The sequence below is a fragment of the Rana temporaria genome, chromosome 9 (genome assembly GCF_905171775.1).
Source record: "Rana temporaria chromosome 9, aRanTem1.1, whole genome shotgun sequence".
Taxonomy (NCBI): Eukaryota; Metazoa; Chordata; class Amphibia; order Anura; family Ranidae; genus Rana; species Rana temporaria.
Window position 1 is genome coordinate 41,455,693 of NC_053497.1, and position 25,574 is coordinate 41,481,266.

Consider the following 25,574-nt stretch of genomic DNA (forward strand, 5'->3'; position numbering starts at 1 on the left):
AAATGTTCTCTCCACAAAAGGTGCAGTAAATCATCGTGTAGCACAACTTAACCCAAGGCTGAGCAAATGTAGCTGCTCAGATTTCCATTCATTAACACACACTGGTAAGAATTTATACTCTATACCAGGGGTCTCCAAACTACAGCCAGTAGGCCACATACAGCCCGCTACAAGGTTTTATGTGGCCTGCAGCTAGGGTCAATAGGGTGTGCACTAAGGATTAAAGGAGAACTAGACCCAAAAGCAAACATTATGTCATCTACTGTATAATATACATACATTGGGGCAGATCCACAAAAGGATTACGTAATTTAAAATTTCCCGCGTCGTATCTTTGTTGTGTATCCACAAAACAAGATACAACGGCATCTGGGTTAGATCCGACAGGTGTACGCCTTAGTACGCCGTCGGATCTTAAATGCAATTTTTCGGCGTCCGCTAGGTGGCGTTTCCGCGTCGAGTATGCAAATTAGCTATTTCCGACTATCCACGAACATACGAGCGACAGACGCATTTTTTTACGTCGTTTCCGTTCGGCTTTTTCAAGCGTATAGTTAAAGCGGGAGTTCACCCATTTATTAAATTTTTGCCCTTTTCCCCTTAGATTCCTGCTCGTTCGGTCTAGGGGAATCGGCTATTTGTATTAAAATATGAGCAGTACTTACCCGTTTTCGAGATGCATCTTCTTCCGTCGCTTCCGGGTATGGGTCTTCGGGAGCGGGCGTTCCTTCTTGATTGACAGTCTTCCGAGAGGCTTCCGACGGTCGCATCCATCGCGTCACTCGTAGCCGAAAGAAGCCGAACGTCGGTGCGGCTCTATACTGCGCCTGCGCACCGACGTTCGGCTTCTTTCGGAAAATCGTGACGCGATGGATGCGACCGTCGGGAGCCTCTCGGAAGACTGTCAATCAAGAAGGAACGCCCATTTCCGCAGCCCATACCCGGAAGCGACGGAGAGGATGCATCTCGTAAACAGTAAGTACGGATCATATTTTAAAACAATTAGCCGATTCCCCTAGACAAAACGAGCATGAAGCTAAGGGGAAAATGTGCCCTCTGAGGGTGAACCTCCGCTTTAAAGCTGCTATATGGTGGCGTACTCAATGTTAAGTATGGCCGTCGTTCCCGCGTCTAAATTAAAAATGTTTGCGTTGTTTGCGTAAGTCGTTTGTGAATAGGAATGTGACGTCATTTACTTTCACGTCGAAACCAATACGTCCTTGCGGCGTACTTTGTCGCAATGCACCCTGGGATATTTTAAGGACGGCACATGCGCCGTTCAAAAAAAACGTTGTTTACGTCGGGTCACGATGTATTTGCATAGAACACGCCCCCATCACTCCCATTTAAAATTGCGCGCCCTTACGCCGCAATAGATACACTACGCTGCCGTAACTTACCGCGCGGATTCTTTGAGAATTCACAAGAAGAAAAAGTAAGTTACAGCGGCGTAGTGTATCTTAGATACACTACGCCTGTCTAAAGATAGGCAGATCTTTGTGGATCTACCCCATTATATGCATTATATTGCAGCTTACCAATTATTAGATGTGGTGACTGCATTCATTTTATATTTTAGGCTTTCTTTCCCTATTTTTCACCTGGTGATCTGGACAGTAAGTCTGCTGTTTTTTAAAAAGAACTAGCTCTCTTGCAGATGGAGCGATTAGAGGGATGAGACAAACCATTTACCACTGACAGGGATGCGTGCAAGCTTTTATTTATTTATTTATGTAAAACCTTTATCACAAAAGAAAGGGGATGTTGCTGTAACTGCTTATAAAGTGTGAGCTGGAGTTTGGCTTCAATTTGTTAGTGTATCCAAATCTGACATCTAGTCCATCTAACATTCCCCTTCCCCCAGACTGACAATGCTGCTGTCCAAAAGTGCCCCCTGTCCTCCTTCATCCAGAGTGGAGGCACTCTTAAGCCCTGTACACACGATCGGATATCTGATGGAATCTAATCCGATGGATTTTTTCGTCGGATATCCGATGAAGCTGACTTTTATCAGTCTTGCCTACACATCATCAGTCAAAAATCCGACCGTATCCAACTCGGTGACGTAAAACACTACGACGTGCTGAGAAAAATGAAGTTCAATGCTTCCGAGCATGCGTCGACTTGATTCTGAGCATGTGTGGATTTTTGACCAATGGATTCCACACAGACGATCGTTTTTTTCTATCGTTTTTTTTATCCATAGGAACATTTTAAAACATGTTCTATTTTTTTTCACTGATGGAAAACAAACCGACGGGGCCCACACACGATCGGTTTGTCCGATGAAAACGGTCCATCGGTTCGTTTTCATCAGACAAACCGATCGTGTGTAAAGGGCTTCAGGCTTCATGTACACTGCCAGCTCCTAAACTTGAGTTTATTTGTCAAAGTTCCAAAACCTAAAGTGGATATAAACCCTCACATATATCCAGTGAAGTGAACAGCCTCAGATGATACACAGAGATGAAACATATCTCCCTATATACGTTTTACATGTATATCTGCTGTCTTCAGCTTTATATATTCTTTAGAACGTTCAAATTGTGTTACAGATTTGTTCTTCCTGTTCAGCACTGAGTGTGAAGTCTGGGAATACAGCCAAGACAGCTGATTGGAGGAAAGGCACACACCCCCACTCCACAATGGCAAAGGAAGGAAGGAATGTGCAGAGCTCTACTCTGAGGCTCCATTCACACCTAGGCGTTTTCACGCCCGACGCCCGACGCTATTGCAGCCTGCAATACGCTGGAGGGGTAATTTAACATTGTCGGCTATGGAGATGGTTCACATCTCAACGCCGAAACGCTGTACGCCTGAAGCTCAAAACAAGTCCCGGACCCTTTTTTCAGGCGCTTTCGGCGTTCGGCAGAGCCGACAATGTTAATCACCCCTCCGGCGTATGTTAAGGCTAAAAAACGACGCGTTTTGTCGCGGCAAATCGCGGGACAAAATGCTGTAATTTGTCGCGGCAAATCGCAGTAACATACGCCGCGTTCAGGTGTGAATGCAGCCTGACAAGTCAAGCTGTCTGCTAATCGATTTATAGCAACCTCCCACAACACAAATTTCGGGCTGCTTTTATCTCCTGTGTCAGAGAACTTGTCAGAAGTTACCAGGCTGATAACAGAGCTACAGAGCATGAGAAAGCCACGGGACTAAGTGCTTTGTAGAGAGATAAAAAAACACTGCAGATATATGTGCCCAGCTCAAATTTGATGAGTCGCATTTACATCCACTTTAACTCCATAAAAGCCTAGGGGGGTTATTTACAAAAGGCAAATCCACTTTGCACTACAAATGCAAAGTGTACTTGAAATTGCACTGAAAGTGTACTTGGAAGTGCAGTCACTGTAGATCCAAGGGGGACATGCAAGGAAAATAAAAACCAGCATTTTAGCTTGCACATGATTGGATAATAAAATCAGCAGAGCTTTCCCTCATTTAAGATTTACCACCCAGATTTAAAGCGACTGCACTTCCAAGTGCACTTTTGGTGCAATTTCAAGTGCACTTTGCACTTGTAGTTTGCACTTGTAGTGCAAAGTGGATTTGCCTTTCGTAAATAACCCCCTAAGTGTCCATGTACACATAGGTTTTTAGCAGAGTTTACCTTTGCAGGGAAACAAAGAGGAAGTAAAACCCATCAGGTTTACAAGTACATGGTACAGCACACTGACGTCACAGCGCTCAACAGAAGGAGGAAGGGCTCCTATAGTGCCGGCCGGCATCTGTTTTATATGCTTTAAACGCTTCATGTTTGTAAGTACGTTTCTTCTTTGCTTTTGTTAAATTTTTTACGGAATCACACTATGGTCCATTTTTTTCTATACCTGTGTACCGAGGACCTTTTATCTATGAGCAAGTGAGCTTACCATTGGATATCTGCCCATTGGATTCCCTGTTAATCTGGTGTCTCAGTCCGTGGATGGAGTTTATATCTATATGCTTATGAATCTGGTTGTTCCGGTAATCGGCTTTCCATAAGGTGGTGGTTTCTTCACAGAAGTCATATTCACGGTGGTGCTGTTTTATCCTGTTTGTGGGTTCTGATGTGATCCACTCTACACATTTGGGACTTTACTTTTTATACCCCTATTATTTAATCAGTATTGGGGTTTAAAGACTTTACTCTTTGTAAATTCAGTACTGGCAGTTCTTCTCATTGGCGCAGTTTTTATTTGTATTATGGTACAGCAGGCAGAAATATGAAATGTGGTGGGTGACAACACATTCCTTCTACAACAAATAACCTGCCTACTGACCTTGTCCTGTTCTGCAAGCTTCTATGCCAAGACCACACAGTTTCCGTGCCAAATCTTGCAGTTCAATAATCCATAAACCAGAAGTAGCTTGATTGACAATTCCCAGGGACAGCCATTTTAATCCTTGCAACATCCTTGGAAAATCACAAACACTCATCAACTAAATCCATACATTTTCAGATGTGTAATTTCACATCTTTATTTTTATCTGTTCTCTTTTTACGGCTGATACAGTGGTCCCCAATCAGGGACTTGTTGGACATAAATGGGCCACAGGTCCCCAATGTAGCTTGCAGCTTAGCAGATGCTCATGGTCTGTCTGTTTGTCTGTTTGCATGTCTCCTGTCTTTACAACCAAGCACAATCAGAATGAAACGCATTATACGGGAGTCATTTGCAGACAGGGACTTTAAGCGAACAGGTTTTGAATAAACTCACTTCAAAGCATTGACGTCAGGGCCGCTGATAGGCCAGTACAACTGGCCCTGTTGTACCGGGCCCGGCCAGCAGAGGGGGCCCGGGTAATCTGAACAGAGTGGGAATTGATGCAGAATAAAAAATAAAATATTCCTCCAGCCAGCACCCCATCACCCATCACCAACCAATCCAAGCACAGCTCTCTGCAGGCAGCACATGCATTATGGCCCATAATACATGTGCTGCATGCAGAGGCAGTGCCACCCATGCCACCAATTGCCATAATGTGCTGCAGACAATGCCACCATGGGCATTGGCGGCATGGGTGGCACTGTCGGCATTGGCGGTGTCTGGGGAGGGGGCGGGGACAGGGGTGTGGCCCCATCAATTAGGCTGTACCAGGCCCCATGATTTCTATCAGCGGCCCTGACTGAGGTCATTAGTGTACAGCCTTCTTTGTAAGGATGTTGGGATGCGCTAGAATGGGGACAGGCTCCCATGGCCAGCATCTTGTTCATCCTAGATTGGGGAGGAAAGAAGGCAGTTTGTGGTGGATGCTACAACAGTGTTGGTCTCCTAGGTTGTACATTTTTTCTTAAACCAACTCTTTTGCTAGTTAAAATTGTTTTAAAAATTGCAAAGGAAAAAGTCAATACTTTGCCCTTATACCACCCACGTCACCCTGCTGGGCTGCCATGCTCTTGTTCAGATCAATGAAGAGTGGAGTAGGGAGGAACTCAGGGCAACTCGGGAGGGGCAGAATACATTTTCAATCAGCGGTTCCCAAAGACTGCAGTCAGCCAGCAGTGTTAGGGTAGGGTGACCAGACATCCTCGGTTTCCGGGGACAGTCCTCGAATTGAGCACACTGTCCCCGGACCAAGTCTGTCCCCGGTTTTGTCCCCAGATTGGATTTGAACAGGGGCTGGGGCAATTTTAAAAAGTGAAAAAAAAAAACAATCTGAAATACACACCCCTGCTCTGCTGCTCCTACAAGCTTAGAGGGGGGTATTTTGTTCCATTATCTGTGCCCCTTTCTGATGATCATGTGCTGGTCGAAGCAGAGGGAATATTGTTCTTCTGTCTTGGCTCAAGTCCCGGCCAGCTGCCTACCTGCTTATCTCCTTGCCTTCCCTGGTGGAGTGGTCTTGCTTCGCTCTCCACCCAGTAGTAGCCGGGGCCCGGAGAGTGAGACTTGACAGGCTGTGAGGCGGGCAATGTCGGCGATGAGCAGAGGGTCGCTGATTGCCGCCATTACTAGTAAAAAAAAAATATATGTCCCCGGATTTCATTTTAAAAATCTGGTCACCTGGTCACCTTAAAAAATCTGGTCACCTTATGTTAGGGGCCTCCCAAAGACTGCATTTAGCCAGCAGTTTCACAGGCCTCCCTCTGGGCTTTTTCTGTCATCTCATGTCTATAAATACACTCATGTCAGTGGAGAGTGGGGGAACCTACTCAGGAGGGGGGCGGGGCACAACTGAAGCTTCCAGTAATCTCTTCCCCTCCTAACTAAGAAAGGGTTTCAATCATCTGTTCCCCAACAGGCTAATTATATACGCCATCTAGTGGCCAAATGCAATATTTTCCGTTTTAAATCAATGAAAAACATTTCAAAACAATAGTGCAGCTCTAATATAATTTAAAATGTATCAAATTATTATGTGTCACCACAAGGTGGTTTGATTAGTCTGATATATTTACATTGCACTATTGTATTGCACTCACATTTGAATTTATCTTAGCGCTGCACTATTGTTTTGTGATGTTTATTATGCCATGTATTATGGTATTGTGTTAGCTGCTATGGGGCAGATCCACAAAGCGAGTACGCTGGCGTATCTACTAATACGCCGGCGTACTTTCAAATTTCCCGCGTCGTATCTTTGTTTTGAATCCTCAAAACAAGATACGACGGCATCTGGGTTAGATCCGACAGGCGTACGTCTTCATACTCCTTCGGATCTAAGATGCAATTCTTCGGCGTCCGCTGGGTGGCGTTCCCGTCGTAATCCGCGTCGAGTATGCAAATTAGCTATTTCCGACGATCCACGAACGTACGAGCGGCCGTCGCATTCTTTTACGTCGTCTCTAGTCGGCTTTTTCCGGCGTATAGTTAAAGCTGCTGTTTGGTGGCGTATAGTTAAACCTGCTATGTTAAGTATGGTCGGCGTTCCCGCGTTTAATTTGAATTTTTTTTTTTCCGTTTGCGTAAGTTGTCCGTGAATCGGGATGGACGTAATTTATGTCCACGTCAAAACAATGACGTCCTTGCAACGTCATTTAGCGCAATGCACCGCGGGAAATTTAGGGACGGCGCATGTGCAGTTCGTTCGGCGCGGGGACGCGCTTCATTTAAATGAAACACGCCCCCCTACTCGCCGATTTGAATTAGGCCCCTTTACGCCGCGAGAGATACATTATACCTTGTGCTTTTTTGTGCTGTCCATCTTTTTTCTCTGTTTATGTTTTTATATTGGACCTTTCTAAGAGAAATGTGGCACAACTAAAATAATGCATGGACCTCTGGTTGTACCAGTCTGTAGGCAACAATAGATATTAGACAGTAGTTGTACATGCAGGCAGGACAGCACTGTTAAGGCTGTATTCACACCTATGCATTTTTTGTGCTTTTTGCTTTTTGCAGATTTGCACTACAGTCCATCTAACATGGTTTCCTATGGAACACGTTCTGTAGTGCAAATCTGCAAAATGCAAAAAGCACTAAAAAAGCATAGGTGTGAATCCAGCCTTTGATTGGATCAGATGATTCTCAGCTTGTTTCTAAAGAAGACTTCAAGTCTACTAATGGGCAGGTGATGGGATGGTGTTAAGAATTCATTTCTGTAGTGACAGATGTAGTGAGATCAAAGGATAATTCATTTTCCTAAGGGACCACATGAGAAGCTGGGACTGTTATGGAGGGTCCAACTTAATGGAACTGCAGGCCCCACCCGCCCAAACCTACCTTCCCGGATATAACTGAAATTAGTACACTTGACACAACTTTAAGTGGCAAAATATTTGGCCGCGACACCTTTATTGATTTACCAATAAATTTCCATAACTTTAATAAATCGTTCAAACATAAATCATCATATACCATGTAGCTGAAAAAACCTGCTCAGTTCTGAAAACTCGAGCAGTACTCCAACAATTTTCTTTTATTTACAAATAACGTCCCCCCTGGATACCAGGGTGACCCATCACATAAAGTAGTCGCGACTGGGGCGGGAGGGAGGGAGTCCGTGCTGCTTGCTTCACACAGGGCCAGAGGAAGACCACCGGAAGCTGCTGGTCCTTAAATAGCCTCCAGGCTCTTCCAGCAGCTTCCACCGCACCCTATTGGCTGATCCCACCCGGCCTGCCGAGCTCCTTAGCAGGCCAGGTGCTGCCATTAACCACCTTAACCCTTACCTACCTAGCAGGGCTGAGGGAGCCGCAGTCCCAAGAAAGTGGGCTCATATTGTGCCCCCTTTATTCATGGAACTGCAGGCCCCACCCGCCCAAACCTACCTTCCCGGATATAACTGAAATTAGTACACTTGACACAACTTTAAGTGGCAAAATATTTGGCCGCGACACCTTTATTGATTTACCAATAAATTTCCATAACTTTAATAAATCGTTCAAACATAAATCATCATATACCATGTAGCTGAAAAAACCTGCTCAGTTCTGAAAACTCGAGCAGTACTCCAACAATTTTCTTTTATTTACAAATAACGTCCCCACCAGGCGGGCTTGCCCTCAAGCCCGGCCCCCCCCCAAGCGTCGCGGCCTTCTCAATCATATTCTGTAAACCTAAATTAAAAATGTCCAAACCAACCTCCGACAAGTGGATCCCATCCCTCCTGTACAAACCCGGGTAGCCACCCTCTAAATCCACATGACGATAGGAGAAACCCCCTAACTGTGGCATGAACTTCTCCAACGCCCTGTTAACCCTCTTCCTCATTTTCTCCATGACCCTCCTCTGCTCAGAGGAGAGCCATGTGAGCCGAGGGACTATCTCAGAGAATACCACTATCGTATCCGGGAAGGCTGAGCTGAAACGCTGCAGATCACTTTTCATTGCAAAAATTAAATCTAACGTTTTGACCTTCCCTAAGTCATTTCCACCCAAATGGATTACTAACACCGATGGCTGTGGCCATAACTGACAAAGTTTAGATAGTTGAAAATTCAATTGGGCCCATTGCAGACCTCTTATACCTCTCCATGAAACACTGAAATTGTCCGGGTGTAACGACAAATTGGACGAGTACACACGCTGATTCGCTCTTTTCTGAGCCCAATATACAAAGGAGTGCCCCAGAATCCACACTGTGAGCTGGGTACCTAAAATTAAACGAACAAATTAGGGCGAACATATAACTGAAAACATTTTGATCTCCACCCACCTAGTGCTTTAATGTCACCTTCCGGGACGCCGGACCGTGCGGCCTCCGAGGCTGCCCCGATCCTAAAAGAATGGGATGAAAATTTGAAATCCTCCAAACCCAATTTAGCCAGACACCTCTTCAGGATTGAATCAAATTGATATTTGGTAAGGGGAAGAGAATCAACATGAGCCAGGAAATACTCCCCCCCGGGTGGTCTGAACCTTAGGAAATGTTTCACCACTGCTACTGGGCAAATAGACAACTCATCCTGCATTTTTAAATTTACCCATCTACCTTTACCAACCTGGTCCGTCTTGGAGTGCTGTAGCCATATACGCACACCAGCTTGTTCCACCAACACCTGTTCTGGCCGTAGACCAGAACCACCTTTTTTGCTGGCCGGTATCAGTTCCGAAACACGGAAGGCACCAAAAAAGGCCAGCACAAACGCTGTCTTGAAGAGTAGTGCCTCGTATCTCGAAAAACACACCGCCTCTGTAGCCTTACACAGCCCTTTTAGGATTTCCAGCGAGATTGGTCTCCTCCCATCCGTCACCGGATTGGATCTTCTGTACCCCTTTAGGGCCTGTTTTACTGTAAAATAATAAGAACACGGCTTCAAACCTAATAAACGGAAATTAAAAGAAATGCCGGCCAACACCTTAGTAATGTGACTACAGGACAACTGTTGCCGCATTAAACTTGACAAAAAAGCTAAGATCGCGCCCTCAGAAGGCTGACTAAACACATGACCCTCTTGGCCTGCAAAAGCTATCCAGCTGCTCCAGGCTGCAGTGTAACAAGCCCATGTTTTGGGTGCCAGAGACCTCGTAATTGCCGCCGACACTTCCTCTAGATCATCTCCCACAGGTAGGCCGGGCAAGGAAAACCGAGCACATCCGCCTCCGGAAAAAGACTCCGAAAACGCTCCTCCTGCAGGCGAGACAGAGAATCGGCCAGATTATTCAACACCCCTGGGACATACTTAGCCTTCAGCCAGATGTTGAACTTGAGGCATCTGAAAACAACTTGCCGTAGGATCCTTATAACTGGCAACGACTTCGATGACAAGCAGTTGACAGCATAAAGTACCCCCTTATTGTCTGTCTCAACTAGAATTCGCCTGTTTGCAAATTCAGTTCCCCATAGCTCCAAAGCCACTAATATTGGAAATAATTCCAAAAGGACCACGTTTTTGGTCGCTCCCGAAATCACCCAAGACTCTGGCCAAACTGCGCAACACCAGTGTGTTTTCCATATTGCACCGAAACCTTTCGAACCCGCCGCATCTGTAAACAAACGAAAATCGCTGGCGACGACAAAATCTGCTTGGAAAAAAGACCTGCCGTTGTAGCAGTCCAAAAATCTTGCCCACACTAGAAGGTCCTCTTTCAAAGGGGTGGTCACCCTAATATGATCAAATGGCGATTTCTTTCCTGCAATGGAGAGATGCAAGCGTCGAGAAAAAACTCTGCCGACCGGCATTATCCTGCACGCAAATGCCAGAACGCCTAGCAACGATTGCATCTCTTTCAGGCGCACTTTTCTCTTCCGGAGCACCGACGCAATTAAACCTTTCAACTTTTGTACTTTTATAATTGGCAAACGGCACTCCATGCTTTCGGTGTCTAATTCGATGCCCAAAAAATCGAGCGACGTACCGGGCCGACGCGTTTTGTCCTCAGCGAGCGGAAAACCAAAATCTTGCGCCATCGACTGAAATTTAAACAAAAGCTCCGCGCATAAAAAGGAATCGGACGGTCCTATGAACAGAAAATCGTCCAGGTAGTGGACTATACTGTCCACTCCTGACTGCACACTGAGTACCCAGTGAAGAAAAGTTGCAAATGCCTCAAAATATGCGCATGACAGCGAGCACCCCATTGGTAGGCATCTGTCGAAAAAATACTGCCCTTCAAAATAAAAACCGAGAGAGTCGAATGCTCTTGGCGAGACTGGCAATAACCTGAAGGCCGCCTTTATGTCCGCCTTTGCCAGTAGCGCCCCCGGACCATGCAACTTTATTCTTGAAATCGCATCTTCTAAAGTGGCGTAAGATACCCTACATACCTCATCCGCAATGTCGTCAACGATTCTCCTTTGGGAAAGGACAAATGATGGATTATCCTATATTCGTTAGGTTCCCGCTTCGGTACTACGCCTAACGGTGAGACCCTAAAATTCCGAAAGGGGGGTTGGTCAAAAGGCCCCGCTATTCTACCTTCTCTCAATTCTTTGCACAGCTTGTCCCTTACCACCTGAGGGAATCGCTCGACTGACTTCAAATTACCCGCTAGCCTGAAACCTTCCCCTGAAAAAGCAGGTAGCGGAAAACCCTGATCAAAACCCTCCTTAAGTAAACATGCCTTCTCCCTGTCTGGGTACCTGTCCAGCCACGGGCGCAGACTTTCCAGCCTCACAGGTGTGCAGGCTTTTTGGAAAAATATGCTGCGCCTGCGAAGGGACGGCCACAGCATTTCTCTTAAAGCATTTTATCGCTGGATGCCCGCCAGCGCATATAGAGCATTCGTGCCTATACTTGCAAGCACTGCTCCAACGGCATTGGCTCTCGTTAAAAGCAAAACAGCAGCCTTTTCTGAGAGCCGCTGCGGGAGTAGCTCCCGGGGGCTGCCTAGGAGCTGGCGGTTTCAGGGGTGCCATCAAATTTAACCACAGGCCTACATCTTTCATACCCCACCTAAGGGACGGGTGGATTGATAATTTCTGACGGTATGACTCATCATAGAAGTGCCGCCAAAATTTTTGTAAGCTTCCAACACGTGGTCTAGATGCTGGAAAAGCCCACCGCACTGCTCCGGGTGTTTTTCTCCTAGCACACCTGCAAATATGCAAAAGGCCTGGAGCCAGTTGTTGAAAGACCTAGGTATTGACCTGCGCCTCTCATCCTCTCTTTCTTCCCGCTTGCTAACAGCCACTTCCTTATTTGCAGGTAGTAATGAAAGCAAGTCTACATAATCTCCATTCCAGATCTTTTCTTTCAAAGCCAGGCTCAGATGGTAACCCAAAGGAGACACCTCACAAGGCAATGCCTCCTTCATAAACCTCTCTGGTACGCAGACTTTAGGAGTCTCCTTGCAACTTTCAACAGAGCCTGAACCACTAGCAGTAGCTAACTGAGGAGTAAACACAGGGGCAACAATGGGGTTAACAGCAGCGTTACCTGATATGTTGTGAGGGGTTAAGATTTCACTCTGACTAACAGGCATTTTAGCATTTAAAGATTGGATCAGTACTGACAATGAACCCACAAGCCCAGATAATAAAGATAACTGGCTTAACTCACCCACTGCTGGGGGCTGGATGCCCTGCTGCTGAGCCGCTTGCTCCAGCAGCGCTGCAGGGCCTTGCTGTCTCCCTTGCAAACCAGGTGCCTGTTGTGGCGCCCCTGGGTGCTGAGCGCTTGCCTGTGGTGGACCTTGTTGCTGCCTGAGGGCCTGCGCCGCCGGCTGTCTGCCTCTGCTGACCTGTGGAGTTGTCTTCTTTGCTTGACCCCGGCGACCCCCCTTCTTCGCGGGGGACTGTGAAGCCGCACGCTTCTTCTTTCTTCCACCCGAGCTCCTGGTCGCCACGCCCCCGGCCTCGTCCTCCGACTGCTGCGTTGACATCCCAGCTTCAGCCACTGGCGGGGCACTCGCTCTCTCCGGCGGGGAGCTGCGTCTTGAACGAGGGGATGGGGCGGGAGCGGGCGGTACCTGCACAGAGCCGTCCATCAAAATTAGCTCACCGCCCCATGGCACGCCTTCTTCTCCTTCCTCGCAAAGCCGCGCCTCCTTCTCCGTACCAGCCGACAGGCATTGGCGTAGCCACGCTTCGCCTCCGGCTCCGCCTGCCTTCTCGACGAGCTGCCTTAGCAAATCTTCCATCTGAGCAGGTAAGACGTTCAAGCAGGAGTCCGTGCTGCTTGCTTCACACAGGGCCAGAGGAAGACCACCGGAAGCTGCTGGTCCTTAAATAGCCTCCAGGCTCTTCCAGCAGCTTCCACCGCACCCTATTGGCTGATCCCACCCGGCCTGCCGAGCTCCTTAGCAGGCCAGGTGCTGCCATTAACCACCTTAACCCTTACCTACCTAGCAGGGCTGAGGGAGCCGCAGTCCCAAGAAAGTGGGCTCATATTGTGCCCCCTTTATTCATTCTAGCAATCTTATGTATTGGGTCTCCAGTCTATGACAACCCAAGCTCAAAAAACCCTTGCAGTATGTTTGTGGTCTTTCACCATATTTGTAGCATACTTGCAGTCTCTAACTGCAGTTCTGTAGTATTATATATACAGCGGGTAAAAAAAGTATTGAACACGTCACCATTTTTCTAGGTAAATATATTTCTTATGGCGCTATTGACGTGAAATTTTTGCCACTTGGACCGCCCATGCAATCCATTAGACATGTGCAATTAGTTTAGTTCCAAATTAGTTTTTTAACAAATTTTTACAAATTCATGAATTCCGAAATATTGTCATTTCGGAATTTTTGGAGTTTCAGATTTCCGAAATTCGGAATTTCCGAATTTTCGATTTTTCCGAAATTTTGAATTTTCGAATTTCGAAATTTGAAAATTTCTGAAATTTCGAAAATTCAGAATTGGGAAATTTAAAATTCGTAAATTAGAAAATTCAGAATTCAAAAATTGGAAATTTGAAAATTCAGAATTAGATAATTTGAAAATTGGAAATTCGAAAATTGGAAATTTGAAAATCAGAAATTCAAAAAATCGGAAATTCTAAAATTCTAAAATTTAGAATTTAACCACTTCAATACCGCACATAGACATATGACGTCCACAAAGGGGATCTCCCATCCCGGGTGGATGTCATATGACGTCCTATACTTTGTGTGGTGATATCTGAATGATGCCTGCAGCTAGAGGCATCAGTCAGATATCATTGTGTTCCGGCGGCGATCCTGCGCACCATAAGTTCGATCATAGCTTGATCATTCTTATAGGTGGCAGGAGGGGACATCCCCCTCCCGCCACCATCCGGTGCTTCTCCAGGCTCTCCCGTGCCATCGGGGGCCCAGAGAAAGAATCGCCCAGCGCCAGATAGGAAGCATAGAGATGACTGGTGACCAGATGGTCACCAGTCATCTCTATGACCGTTGGAGGCCCGAGCGCGATGTGATGACGTCACACCTGGGTACCCCGAAGTAAACAAAGCCGCAATTGCGGCTAGTAAGCATGAGATCTGTGAATGTTTTTTCACAATCTCATGCTTTCCAGCCTGGAGGAGAGATGTGGGGTCTTATCTCTCCTTAAAGAGGACCTGTCACACACCTTTCCTATTACAAGGGATGTTTACCAACCGTGATCAATTGATCAATTTTTTTTTTTAAAAAGTGTAAAAAAAAAAAATTTTAAAACACCCCTGTCCCCCGTAGCTCGTGTTAAGAAGCGAACGCACTAGTAAGTCCCACCCACGTATGTAAACGTTGTTCAAACCACATATGTGAGGTATTGCCGTGTGCGTTAGAGCGTGTGCAACAATTCTAGCACTAGACCTCCTCTGTAACTCTAAACTGGTAACCTGTAAATGTTTTCAAAGCGTGGAGATTTTTAAGTAACGAAGTTTGGCGCCATTCCATGAGTGTGCGTGACATGTTAGGTATCTATTTACTCGGCGTAACATCATCTTTCATATTTTACAAAAAAATTGGGCTAACTTTACTGTTTTGTTATTTTTAAATTAATGAAACAATTTGTTTTCCAAAAAGAAAGGCGTTTGAAAAATTATTGTGCAAATACCGTGCAAGATAAAAAGTTGCAATGACCGACATTTTATTCCCTAGGGTGTCTGCTAAAAAAACATATATAATGTTTGGGGGTTCCGAGTAATTTTCTAGCAAAATAATGATGATTTGTACATGTAGGAGAGAAGTGCCAGAATAGGCCCGGTATGGAGGTGGGTATAAAAGCCCTGTATTGAAGGGGTTAAAAATTCTCGAATTTCCAGAATTCTGAATTCCGTATTTTCTAATTTCCGAATTTTCTAATTTCCGAATCTTCAAATTTTCGAATTTCCGAATATCTGAAATCCGAATTTTCAAATTTCTGAATCTTCAAATTTCCGAATTCCGAATTTTAACACCCCCCCAGGTTCCCCCCCATGCTGTAAAATAACAACTGGACGGGGCTGTTCACATGCTGCGGTCACGATGCTTTGCTTTGCAACCGCAGCATTTTTAATTTGGGGTGCAGAGTTTGACAAACGCCACCACTTTTCAAACCCACCCATTGAGTTCAGTGAAGCTGACAGGCTCAGAGAAGCATGCTGACAGTAGAGGCATCATGGGCCAGACAGGACCAGCCAGATGTGGCCTTGGGGTCACACATTTCTCAGGTCTGTCCTTGTTCATCCACACTGAAAAAATCAGTTTTACACAGAATACTGTTTTAACGTAATGTTATTTTCATAAACTGCTTTAACTGGGTAAGTTACTCTTTAGTCTCTGTCTTTCGCCCATATTGCCTTATGCATGGATATTCATTCTCACGAAAGCATTGTCTGGTCAGATCAGCTTGGTATAAGTGTTTAGCAGCCCAGCACAGATGAGAAATGACATTTCATTAATATCCACTGCCCTCATCATATGGACATGACAGATGTACAGGCTCTGATTACACCTGGACAAGGTTCATGGTTATTACACGACCTGCTCCCAGCGGTTGGTGCAACAGTTTCCTTCCTATAAGCATCAATATCTGTTCACTGGAAAAAGAAATATTTAAAATATATTCGGTGAGTTGTATAAAACAGGATTAAGCATGCTGTGATGTCATTCAACGGTAAATCCATATTAATGTGTAAATAAAAGTTATATTTCATGAGACAGCTCTGCTGATGTGTGGTGACTGCACCTGCAGGGGTAGTACCAGCTGTTCAAGTGTATTTGCATTATATGGAGCAGCACATTCAAAAAGGTCTCTTTGTCTATGGTAGTTTCATCCCTAGCTGCCATAATTAAAGTGCAACAGTGAAATGCTATTTAATAAAGATCACTTCTAGGCAGTATGGAAAAATCAAGCAGGAAACTGCAAATGTAATCCAAGAAATATTGCTTTAAAGCGGTGTTCCTGCCACAATTTCACTTTTTAAATATAAATACCCCTGTAATACACAAGCTTAATGTATTCTAGTAAAGTTAGTCTGTAAACTAAGGTCCGTTTTGTTAGGTTGTTACAGCATTTAGACACTTTATAAAATAGAAATTGACTGGGGCCATCTTAAGTGTGGGCATCATGAAGCCAGACTGTATGACTTCCTGGATTTCAGCCTTGCAGATCTCGCACATGCTCAGTGCTGCACAAGCCGTGTAATGGGTTTCAGATCAGGTTTCAGCACCTGTACTGTCCAAGTCACATGATTCTTCGAGACTGGGGAGTGGACAGACTCCTGGAAAGTTACACCCACTACATTCCCAGGAGTCTGTGCGGTGTAGGTTAGGAAGCTTAAACACCTAGGTGCAGGAAGTGGGAAGATTAACTATTCTGCCTAGCAACAACACTTTGAAGGCATCTAAAAAAAAAAAAAAAAATTCTTAAAGTACTAATGACATTTTTTTAAAACTACTGATGTAATGTTATATTTATGGGTGGAACTCCACTTTAAGTGTAACTTTAGCCCTTTTTTTGTGGGGGGGGGGGGGGATATTCATATGAAAGAATATAACATAACGCGGATCTCCACATTGTGTGAAGCTGTCCTTTAAATGTTTCCCCCATTCCTGCCTTAGGTACATATACAATTGAAAACTATGGTTTCACTTAGTGGTGGAATCTCTGTTTTACATTCCATGGATGATGTGCCCAATTAATTTTAAAAGGGAAGTTTCAGGAAAAAAAACGTAAATTTTAAATAAAGAACTTTGAAGCAAAATAAGGGTCAGTGCCCATTAGGGCTGCAACTAACGATTATTTTCATAATCGATTAGTTGGCCGATTATTGTTTCGATTAATCGGATAATAGCCTTACAAAAAAAAATTGCATTTTAAAAAAAAATTTGGGGACAATTTGTTGTTGCGCAGATTACAAAACACAATTTGCCGCAAAAACACATTAAATGCTTTTCTGCAGCTTCTCCATTGAAGTATATTGAACAAAAAAAAATAAAAAATAGCACAGTTTTGCGTTAAAAAGTCCTTGCCCTTTCCAAATACGCAGCAGCTGAAAAAAAATCATGGATGTGAATGTGTCCCATAGGAAAACATGTAAATGACCTGTAATGTGTTTCTGCAAAAAGCACCAAAAAACAGAGGTGTGAGCCAGACCTGAGATGTTTAGTAACATAATGGGGTTAAAAAAACTAAAATAAGCACAAAAAGAGCAAATAATCGCTACTGTAAGGGGTTCATTTTTTTACTGTGGGTCAGTGAAAGTAATATTTATAGTAGCGATTTGTTTTTTTGTACTATAAAAGGGCTAATTTTTTTTTTTTTTTAATCCCATTATGTTACTGGCCGATTAATCGATTATGAAAATTGTAATCGATTAATTTCATAATCGATTAGTTGTCGATTAATCGATTAGTTGTTTCGGCCCTAGTGCCCATCAATGCAGCCTCATCAATGCCCATCTGCAACCTCAAAATTTCCAATCAATGCAGCTTGATCAATGCCCATCTGCAGCCTCACCATTGCCCACCCATGCAGCTTGATTAATGCCCATCTGAAGCCTCCCCACTGCCATGAATGCAGCCTGATCAATGCCCATCTCAGGGAGGGGGCGGGATGAGCGCCGTCAGATTACATACAGCGAGAATTTCCTGTTTACTCGGCAGCCTCTTTAATACAAAGTCCCGCCTCCTGGACCGGCTTCTATGATAGAACACTGGTCCAATGCTGGCCCAGGAGACAGGACTTCTTATTACAGAGGCCGCTGAGTAAACAGGAGATTCTCACTGTATGTAATTTGACAGCGCCCGTCCCGCCCCCCTCCCTATTCTCTCCGAGGCAGCCCAAAAATTGCAGTATCAGCGTATAACACGCACACACTATTTCAACCGATTTGCAGGGTAAAAAATAAATACAATAAATACAGTGGCCCAGATTCAGATAGAATTGTCTATCTATCGGCGGGCGTAACGTATCGCAGATACGGTACGCCGCCGTAACTTAGGGCGCAAGTTCCGTATGCAGAAAGAACTTGCGCCCTTAGTTAAGGCGGCGTAACTTATGTGTGTCGGCGTAAGCCCGCCTAATTCAAATGGGGATGATGTGGGCGTGTTTTATTCAAATTCACTGTGACCCCACGTATTTGACGTATTTTACGAACGGCGCATGCGGCGTTCGCAAAAAAATCCCAGTGCGCATGTTTGAAATTACGCCGCAAGTCGTCATTGCTTTAGACGTGAACGTAACTTACGTACAGCCCTATTCGCGAACGACTTACGCAAACGACGTAAAATTTTCAAAACTCGACGCGGGAATGACGTCCATACTTAACATTGGCTACGACTCATATAGCAGGGGTAACTTTACGCCGAAAAAAGCCTAACGTAAACGATGTAAAAAAATGCGCCGCTGGAAGTACGTTTCTGAATCGGTGTATCTACCTAATTAGTATATTCATTGCGTAACTATACGGAAGCGCCTCCTAGCGGCCAGCGTAAATATGCAGCCTAAGATACAATGGTGTAAGACACTTACGCCGGTCGGATCTTAGGGAAATCTATGCGTAACTGATTCTCTGAATCAGTCGCATAGTTACGACCACGCTCACTCAGAGATACAACGGCGTATCCGGAGATACGCCGTCGTATCTCCTTTCTGAATCTGGCCAAGTAACTTTCTAGGAGGAGGTTAACTTACTTCTTTCAAAGGTGGTTAAGAGGCCCCTCCACCTAGACCAGCTGACGCATCTTTTGAGCCTTTCCGTGCGGGAGCTAGGGAAAAACCTTAAAAAATGTATGACGCACATTCTTACAGCCGCTAGATGTTTAATTACTGCCCTGTGGAAACAGACAACATTTTATGCCTTTCTACAGCGGGTTGGAGAAGTGAGATCCATGGAATACCTTTGGCTAGACTGTGCAATAGCCTAGCTAAATTTACTGCTGTATTGGATGCTTGAGATGATTACTTAGTCCTTAATGTGCCTTAATCATCTTGTGCTACGGCGCACTGAGTGGCTTCTTTTCCTCTCTCTCTGGGGTCTGGTACCCGGTCTCTTTTGTCTATCCTCTTTGTTTTTAATACATTTCATCCCTTTTATGTACCATGTTACTGCATTGTATTCATATTATGCATTACTTTTTTTTCAATATTTAAAAATGATATCTTGACATCAATACACATATGATGTAACCATATATTCCTCTACTGACTTGTGCTGGGTACTCTGCTTTTCTTACCCTTTTCTTTTCTGTAATGTAGCATCCTTTATACTTCTATCTTCATTGTAGGCCTCATAAAAATGTATATTATAAAAAAAAAAAGAAAAAGTGCTCGCAATTGTTCCTTGCTAATCTATAGCAGAGCCCATAAGATCGTATATACAGTGTGTGTATCTGTATGTATATAAATGTGGACCATAATTTTGTAAGAAAGGTCAAATACAAAGCATGTATGAATTTTTTACCTAACAAATTACTCATTATATACTTCTCTTTGGCAGGATTCTGCTGACTGTAGTTGTCATTTTTCGTATCCTAATTGTGGCTATCGTTGGGGAGACAGTCTATGAAGATGAACAGACCATGTTTATGTGCAACACTATACAACCTGGTTGTAATCAAGCCTGCTATGATCGAGCATTCCCCATCTCCCACATCCGGTACTGGGTCTTCCAGATCATCTTAGTGTGTACCCCAAGCCTCTGTTTTATCACGTATTCTGTCCACCAGTCTGCCAAGCAGAAGGACCGGAGATATTCCTTCCTCTATCCCCTTTTAGAGAAGGAACTGCCACGAGAGAACCGAAGGATGAAAAATATCAATGGAATTTTGATGCAGAATCAGGACCTTTCATCCAAGGATGAGCCAGACTGCCTGGAAGTAAAAGAGATCCCAAGCACGCCTAAAAAAGCAGCGAAGAGCCCCAAGGTCAAGCGACAGGAAGGCATCTCACGCTTTTACATAATTCAGGTCTTCTTCAGGAATGCTTTGGAAATCGGTTTTCTGGCAGGACAGTACTTTCTTTATGGTTTCACTGTTCCACCTATTTTTGAGTGTGACCGTTACCCTTGCGTAAAGGAAGTTGAATGCTACGTATCTCGGCCCACTGAGAAGACAGTCTTCCTGGTTTTCATGTTTGCCGTAAGCGGCATCTGTGTCCTTCTCAACCTAGCCGAGCTTAACCACCTCGGCTGGAGAAAAATCAAGACAGCAATGAGGGGAGTTCAGGCTCGCAGAAAGTCAGTGTGCGAGGTGCGTAAAAAGGAGCCATCTACTCTGGCTCAAGTGCCAACATTGGGGAGGACACAATCCAGTGAATCGGCTTATGTTTGACCCCATTCTGTTCACGCCAATGGTTTAGAGCTCTCCTCTATACTATAGAGAATGTAATCTGAGGATTATTAAATATGGCTGCGTTTGGCTTCCGTCTTCCAACCATCAGTGGAGACCCTCCAGACTTTGTTAGTAGCCTTTTGATAACTGGAGTTGCTGGCTTATTACAGAAAGCAGAGCCCAGCTTCCAGTGGGGCGGGATATTTGAGAAAAGGGTGGGACACAAGTATAGGGACATTATTTATAAAGACAATTTTGGGACTGTAAAGTGAAGAGATATTGCTTGGTACTGTTGTAACCTTTACCTTATATTCATTTTTTTATGCCGGCTGCTAAATTGAGTAATGAGAGAGTGGAGTCCTTAGATGGGTATTTAAATTTAGAAGATCTGCACTAACACTTCAGAAGCCATAAAAACTGGGCAGGGAGGAGCAACAAATAACGCAAATAGGGGTACTTTAGAGAGGAGTCTAGGAAGCCTCTCATGACTGTTATATACCTCTCACTTCCCATGCGCTGCAAACTCCCCCCCCCAAAAAAAATCCTCATTAACACCTCACTCGCTGTAGAAACATAATGATCTTTCAAAACCTGATAAGCAGTCAGAATTTTTTTTTTTTTTTTTTTTATTCAAACACCATAACAGAGGACCTAAAGGGGCCAAGCAGATGTCATCAAAAAAGCGAAGGCCATTAGGTAGGAAGAGAAACCTCTTGGGATGAGGAAACTGGCAGGCACAAAATGGGACAAAAAAAAACACCCTACAAAAAGCAGGCAAAGGACATAGAAGGGCAAAGTGAAAACAAGAGCATAGGGGGTGAAAACAAGCTACAGCACTCGAAGGCATGGGTATGTTTCAATACTCATTAGTTACTGCTACAAACAGTGGATGAATGGGAGCCACACAACACCCAGACGGCAAGGAACACTTGTTCAGAAAAGTTAAGGAACACTACAGTACTCAGTAAAAAGTAATTGGAAGTGGCAACAGGTAGGCAACAGGTAGGTAATGAAACAGTGAGAAGCTTAAAAAGCAAGTTAGGAAAAAACAAAGACCAAAAACCATTACAACTTTCAGAAGGCAGGTAAGGATACACAAACACAACAGGCAGAAATAGGAATGTATCTTTCTTAAGACACAGAACTCCTTAAGGTTAAAGTTGGGGAGCACACAAAAAAAAATTGGAATAAGGAAATAAACAGTACGCCTCAACATACAGAAGGCAGGAAAGGGAACAATCCAACATTCATCAGGCAGGCAAAGCACAGTAGAGCACCCAACATATAGAGAAGGGACATTTATTGCAGTTGTTATTTTTTAAACATAGTATAACATAAAGGTAATGTTCACAAAAAAACATTTTTGGGGGGTTTAACCAATGATTTTATATTGCTTATTAATTCTCTTCAGTCTACTTAACTGGGGCTGTGGCAGAGGCATGTTATTTACTTACATACTTTGTGCTTAAAGGTGTACCTCTTTCTCAGTTCAGAAAGTTGGAAGGCATGATTAAATAGGCAGGACTCACTACAAAATGTAATATGTAAGCAAGGGGAACAGTACAATATTCATTAGCTAAGAAGGGGACACTGCAATATTCAATAAGTAAGCAGGAGAACACTAACGTGTTCATTAGGCCGGAAGGACACACTACAATATGCAACATGCAATGTCCATTGTAGGCAGGGCACATTTTAGCAGTGAATATGTAGGCACCAAGGATTATAATGTCAACTAGGTAGGCAGGGCACACTACAAAATTCAGCATATAGATGGAAAACATTACAATGGCAGATAGGCAGGACACAATCCACATTCAGCAGGCAGGGGAGTAATCTTTAACAGGAAGACAGAAAAGTAGGGAAACACAACAACATGTAACAAACATTTAAAAAATACACAGCAGTACTCCCCAAGCAGGTAATGTGCAGAAGTGTAATTCTAGATGGGCATATAATGTAATGCTACATAGTTTAGTAGGCAGTGGGATGCAACTGTTAAGAGCTGTACAGCTCTCCACACTCAGGCAACAGTACGGCAGCTCACTCAACTGACAACGACTAGACAAATAAGGGAATTGTACAACACTAAACAAGGAAGGGAAACCTATAAGATGGATAGGAACATAACGGAACACATCATAACTCATTAGATACTGCAACATTCAGCAGGGAAAAAAGGAACACTACATCATTCTGGAAGAAGACAAGGTGGTACAAGGCAAAGGGTGAAAGTTGTAATGCTTAGCAGGTAGACAATGATATCTTACAACAGGAAGAATGTGAGGCATCACTGCTACAATAAAAGTTTGAGGATAAGGCTTCAGAGCAGATTTTATACAGTGTGGATTGATAAAAGTGTGGAGGTAAAGGTTAAGTAAATAAGTAAATTAAGGTAAGTAAATATGTTTGCATGTTAAAAAGAAATGTTGAGGTTATGTCTCTAAGATTATGAAAGTCTAGGCTTAGGCCCAAGAAAACTTGGAGTGCTATTGCGGTCGTGTCAGCATGTTGTGGTGCTATTTTCATTCAGTATACGTGTTTTACATACATCACCATCAGCATATTCCACCCATTACAGCTCATGATTTTATATAAAATATCTGACCAATAAAAGTGGGCAGGATGTCACAACCTAACCAGCATAATCCATGAGACAGGTCTGTAATAGGTTTTCTTAAGGGATCAACCCAGCTAACATTTTGAATATGGGTGGATTCTGGAATGTTGAAGAACATTCCAGCTTTTTATGTGTCTGAGGGACTCCAGCAGTTAGATTGGCTGGCTGTGCCCGACCACCAGCCTACAATCCTTCCTTTTGGTCCCACTCAGGAGTATTGATATAAATTTTAATGTGGAACACACCAAATTGTAATGGCTTGGGCAGATGGGCAGAGACGTCTCCTAAATTCCTTCAAACTTCAGGAATCTGGCAGATCTTATTTGCCAAACAATGGCATAATTGGTGGCCTGACCTACTGAATATTGGGAAATTTACAGCTTAATCTAGTTTAACGTGATAAACTGGGACCCTTCATCATGGCCATCAATTTTTGTCAGATTTCATTGTAAAAAACAAAAATGTTACAGATCCAGATATTTAATCCCCAAGCTGTACATGTAATCTGTACATTCATATCAGGAGGAGGTAACAGAACTGCATGATCATCCATTAAAATAATTTGATGAGTTTGGTGTCAGCACTCATAAAATGAGAGGTCTTGAATTTACAGTGACCAGTCTGCAACCACTACGGTCACCACCAAAGGGTAACTGGGTGCCTTTAAATATTAGACCTACTGTATTAAAGTGTCTGGGAAAAGTTATTGTTGTTTATACCAACCATTCAGATGACTAATTTCGTTAAGGGATTTTAAAAGAAGTAAACTATGTTAAGGGCAATAAGAGCCGTTTCAAACTGGGGCGACTCGTCAGGCGACTCAGCCGCCTGACAAGTCGCGTCCCATTCTATGCAATAGAACCGTTCTAATTGGAGGGACGCAAGTCGCTCCGACTTAGAAAAAGGTTCTTGTACGACTTTGGGGGCGGCTCAGGGCGTACAGAAGTCATTTTGCAAGTCGCCTCTGAAGTCGTCTTCACGACGCCTTGCCGAGTCGCCCCCTCAGTCGTGCCGCCCCAGTGTGAACCGGTTCTTAGAACTACTATTTTTTTAGATACTTTTATGAGTACCTTTTTACAAGACCTGACGTTGGGTCTCAGGTTTCAACCAATCAGAGCAGAAGGCATAATTGGCACCTTCCACATGATCACAGGATCCAACTGAGCTTGGCTGATAATGTTATCCTAGCAGACATAATCACTGCAACATGGTCCATGCAAGCAGTAAGATCCATCTAAATTATACTTACATTTCTTGCCGATTACTACAACTATGTGTCAGTTGTTTATAAGGTAATTTATAAGGTACTATCCTAAAAAAAAAGAAAAGTTATAGTTTTTATTTCCTCTGATCCCACGACACAGCTTAAAGAAATTGACTTTCAGATTCAGATTGAACACCTTTGGCATGACCTCCAGTGACCTTAATGAACACTCTATGCATATGAAATGCATAGTGGGATGCAGACATGCCTTGTATTTGTAAAAAATGGTTTGGGTACTTTCCAAAGTTGGCTTAGAAATGACTGCTCCAAACATTTTATGTATACAATTGAATATGGAAGTACCCTGTGGTGCCTGCATTTTTAAAATAATATCAATAAAACATTTACTTTTATGACAAGTTTACTTTAATAATAAGTTAATTTCAATTTTTATTAAATTAATTTAAGAATTTAAGAACAATCTGTGAGCAGTCATCACTTTTGGGCTATAGCCACCTTACAGATTTGGTCTAGTACCCTGTATTTCTCAAAGACACCAATGATGATCTGCAATTGAGTTCTCATCTCTGCCCATGTGCCACAGCTATTTCAAAATGTTATCAACCTCCCCTGGGTTCCCATTTATTGTACAATATGGTAGATGCAAGAGGAGGGTGACTTCACAATGGAGCTAAAAGAAGTGAAACAAATGTAATAGGGGGATCCTACTTGAAGGTATTGGGAGGGGCAAAAACGTAGTGCTTTGATCCACTTGCATCTACCTATAACCAGATATCACTTCTACATGAACCATCCCTTTAAAAACCTTCTATGGGGCTTATGATATTTGATGTCCTAAGATTAATACCCAAATGCAGTTTCCCAAAAAAATTACGATCCATTGAGAGTACGGCAAAAAGATATATGGTTAATGTTTTACTAGTTTAGTTGTTTTAAAAACATCTTTGGAAATGTTAATGCTCTCTGCGAGGAAGCAACAGTTTTTCTAAATGGATCTGACACCCCTCCCCATTCATTAAGTCAGTCTAGAACTTTTTAATCAGCGAAGCTCACACTCCTTGCTGATTGGAGAGCTCTAATGCCCCGTACACACAATCGGAATTTCCGATGGAAAAAGTAAGACGGACGTTTTCCATTGGAAATTCGACCGTCTGTATGCCCCATCTGAGTTTTTCCATCGGATATTCCAAGGAATTCCATTGGAGTT

General features: G+C 43.7%; 1 protein-coding gene across 1 annotated transcript in view; it reads left to right on the plus strand.

Moving 5' to 3' along the window:
• The window catches only part of LOC120913388 (gap junction delta-2 protein-like), a 79,497-nt gene extending 55,483 nt beyond the window's left edge, over positions 1-24,014 (plus strand). Inside the window, exon 2 of the mRNA XM_040323271.1 lies at positions 19,691-24,014. Coding sequence (XP_040179205.1) covers positions 19,691-20,522 — 832 coding nt within the window. The 3' untranslated portion in view covers positions 20,523-24,014. The remainder of the gene's footprint in view (positions 1-19,690) is intronic.
• The last annotated feature ends 1,560 nt before the right edge of the window (positions 24,015-25,574 follow it).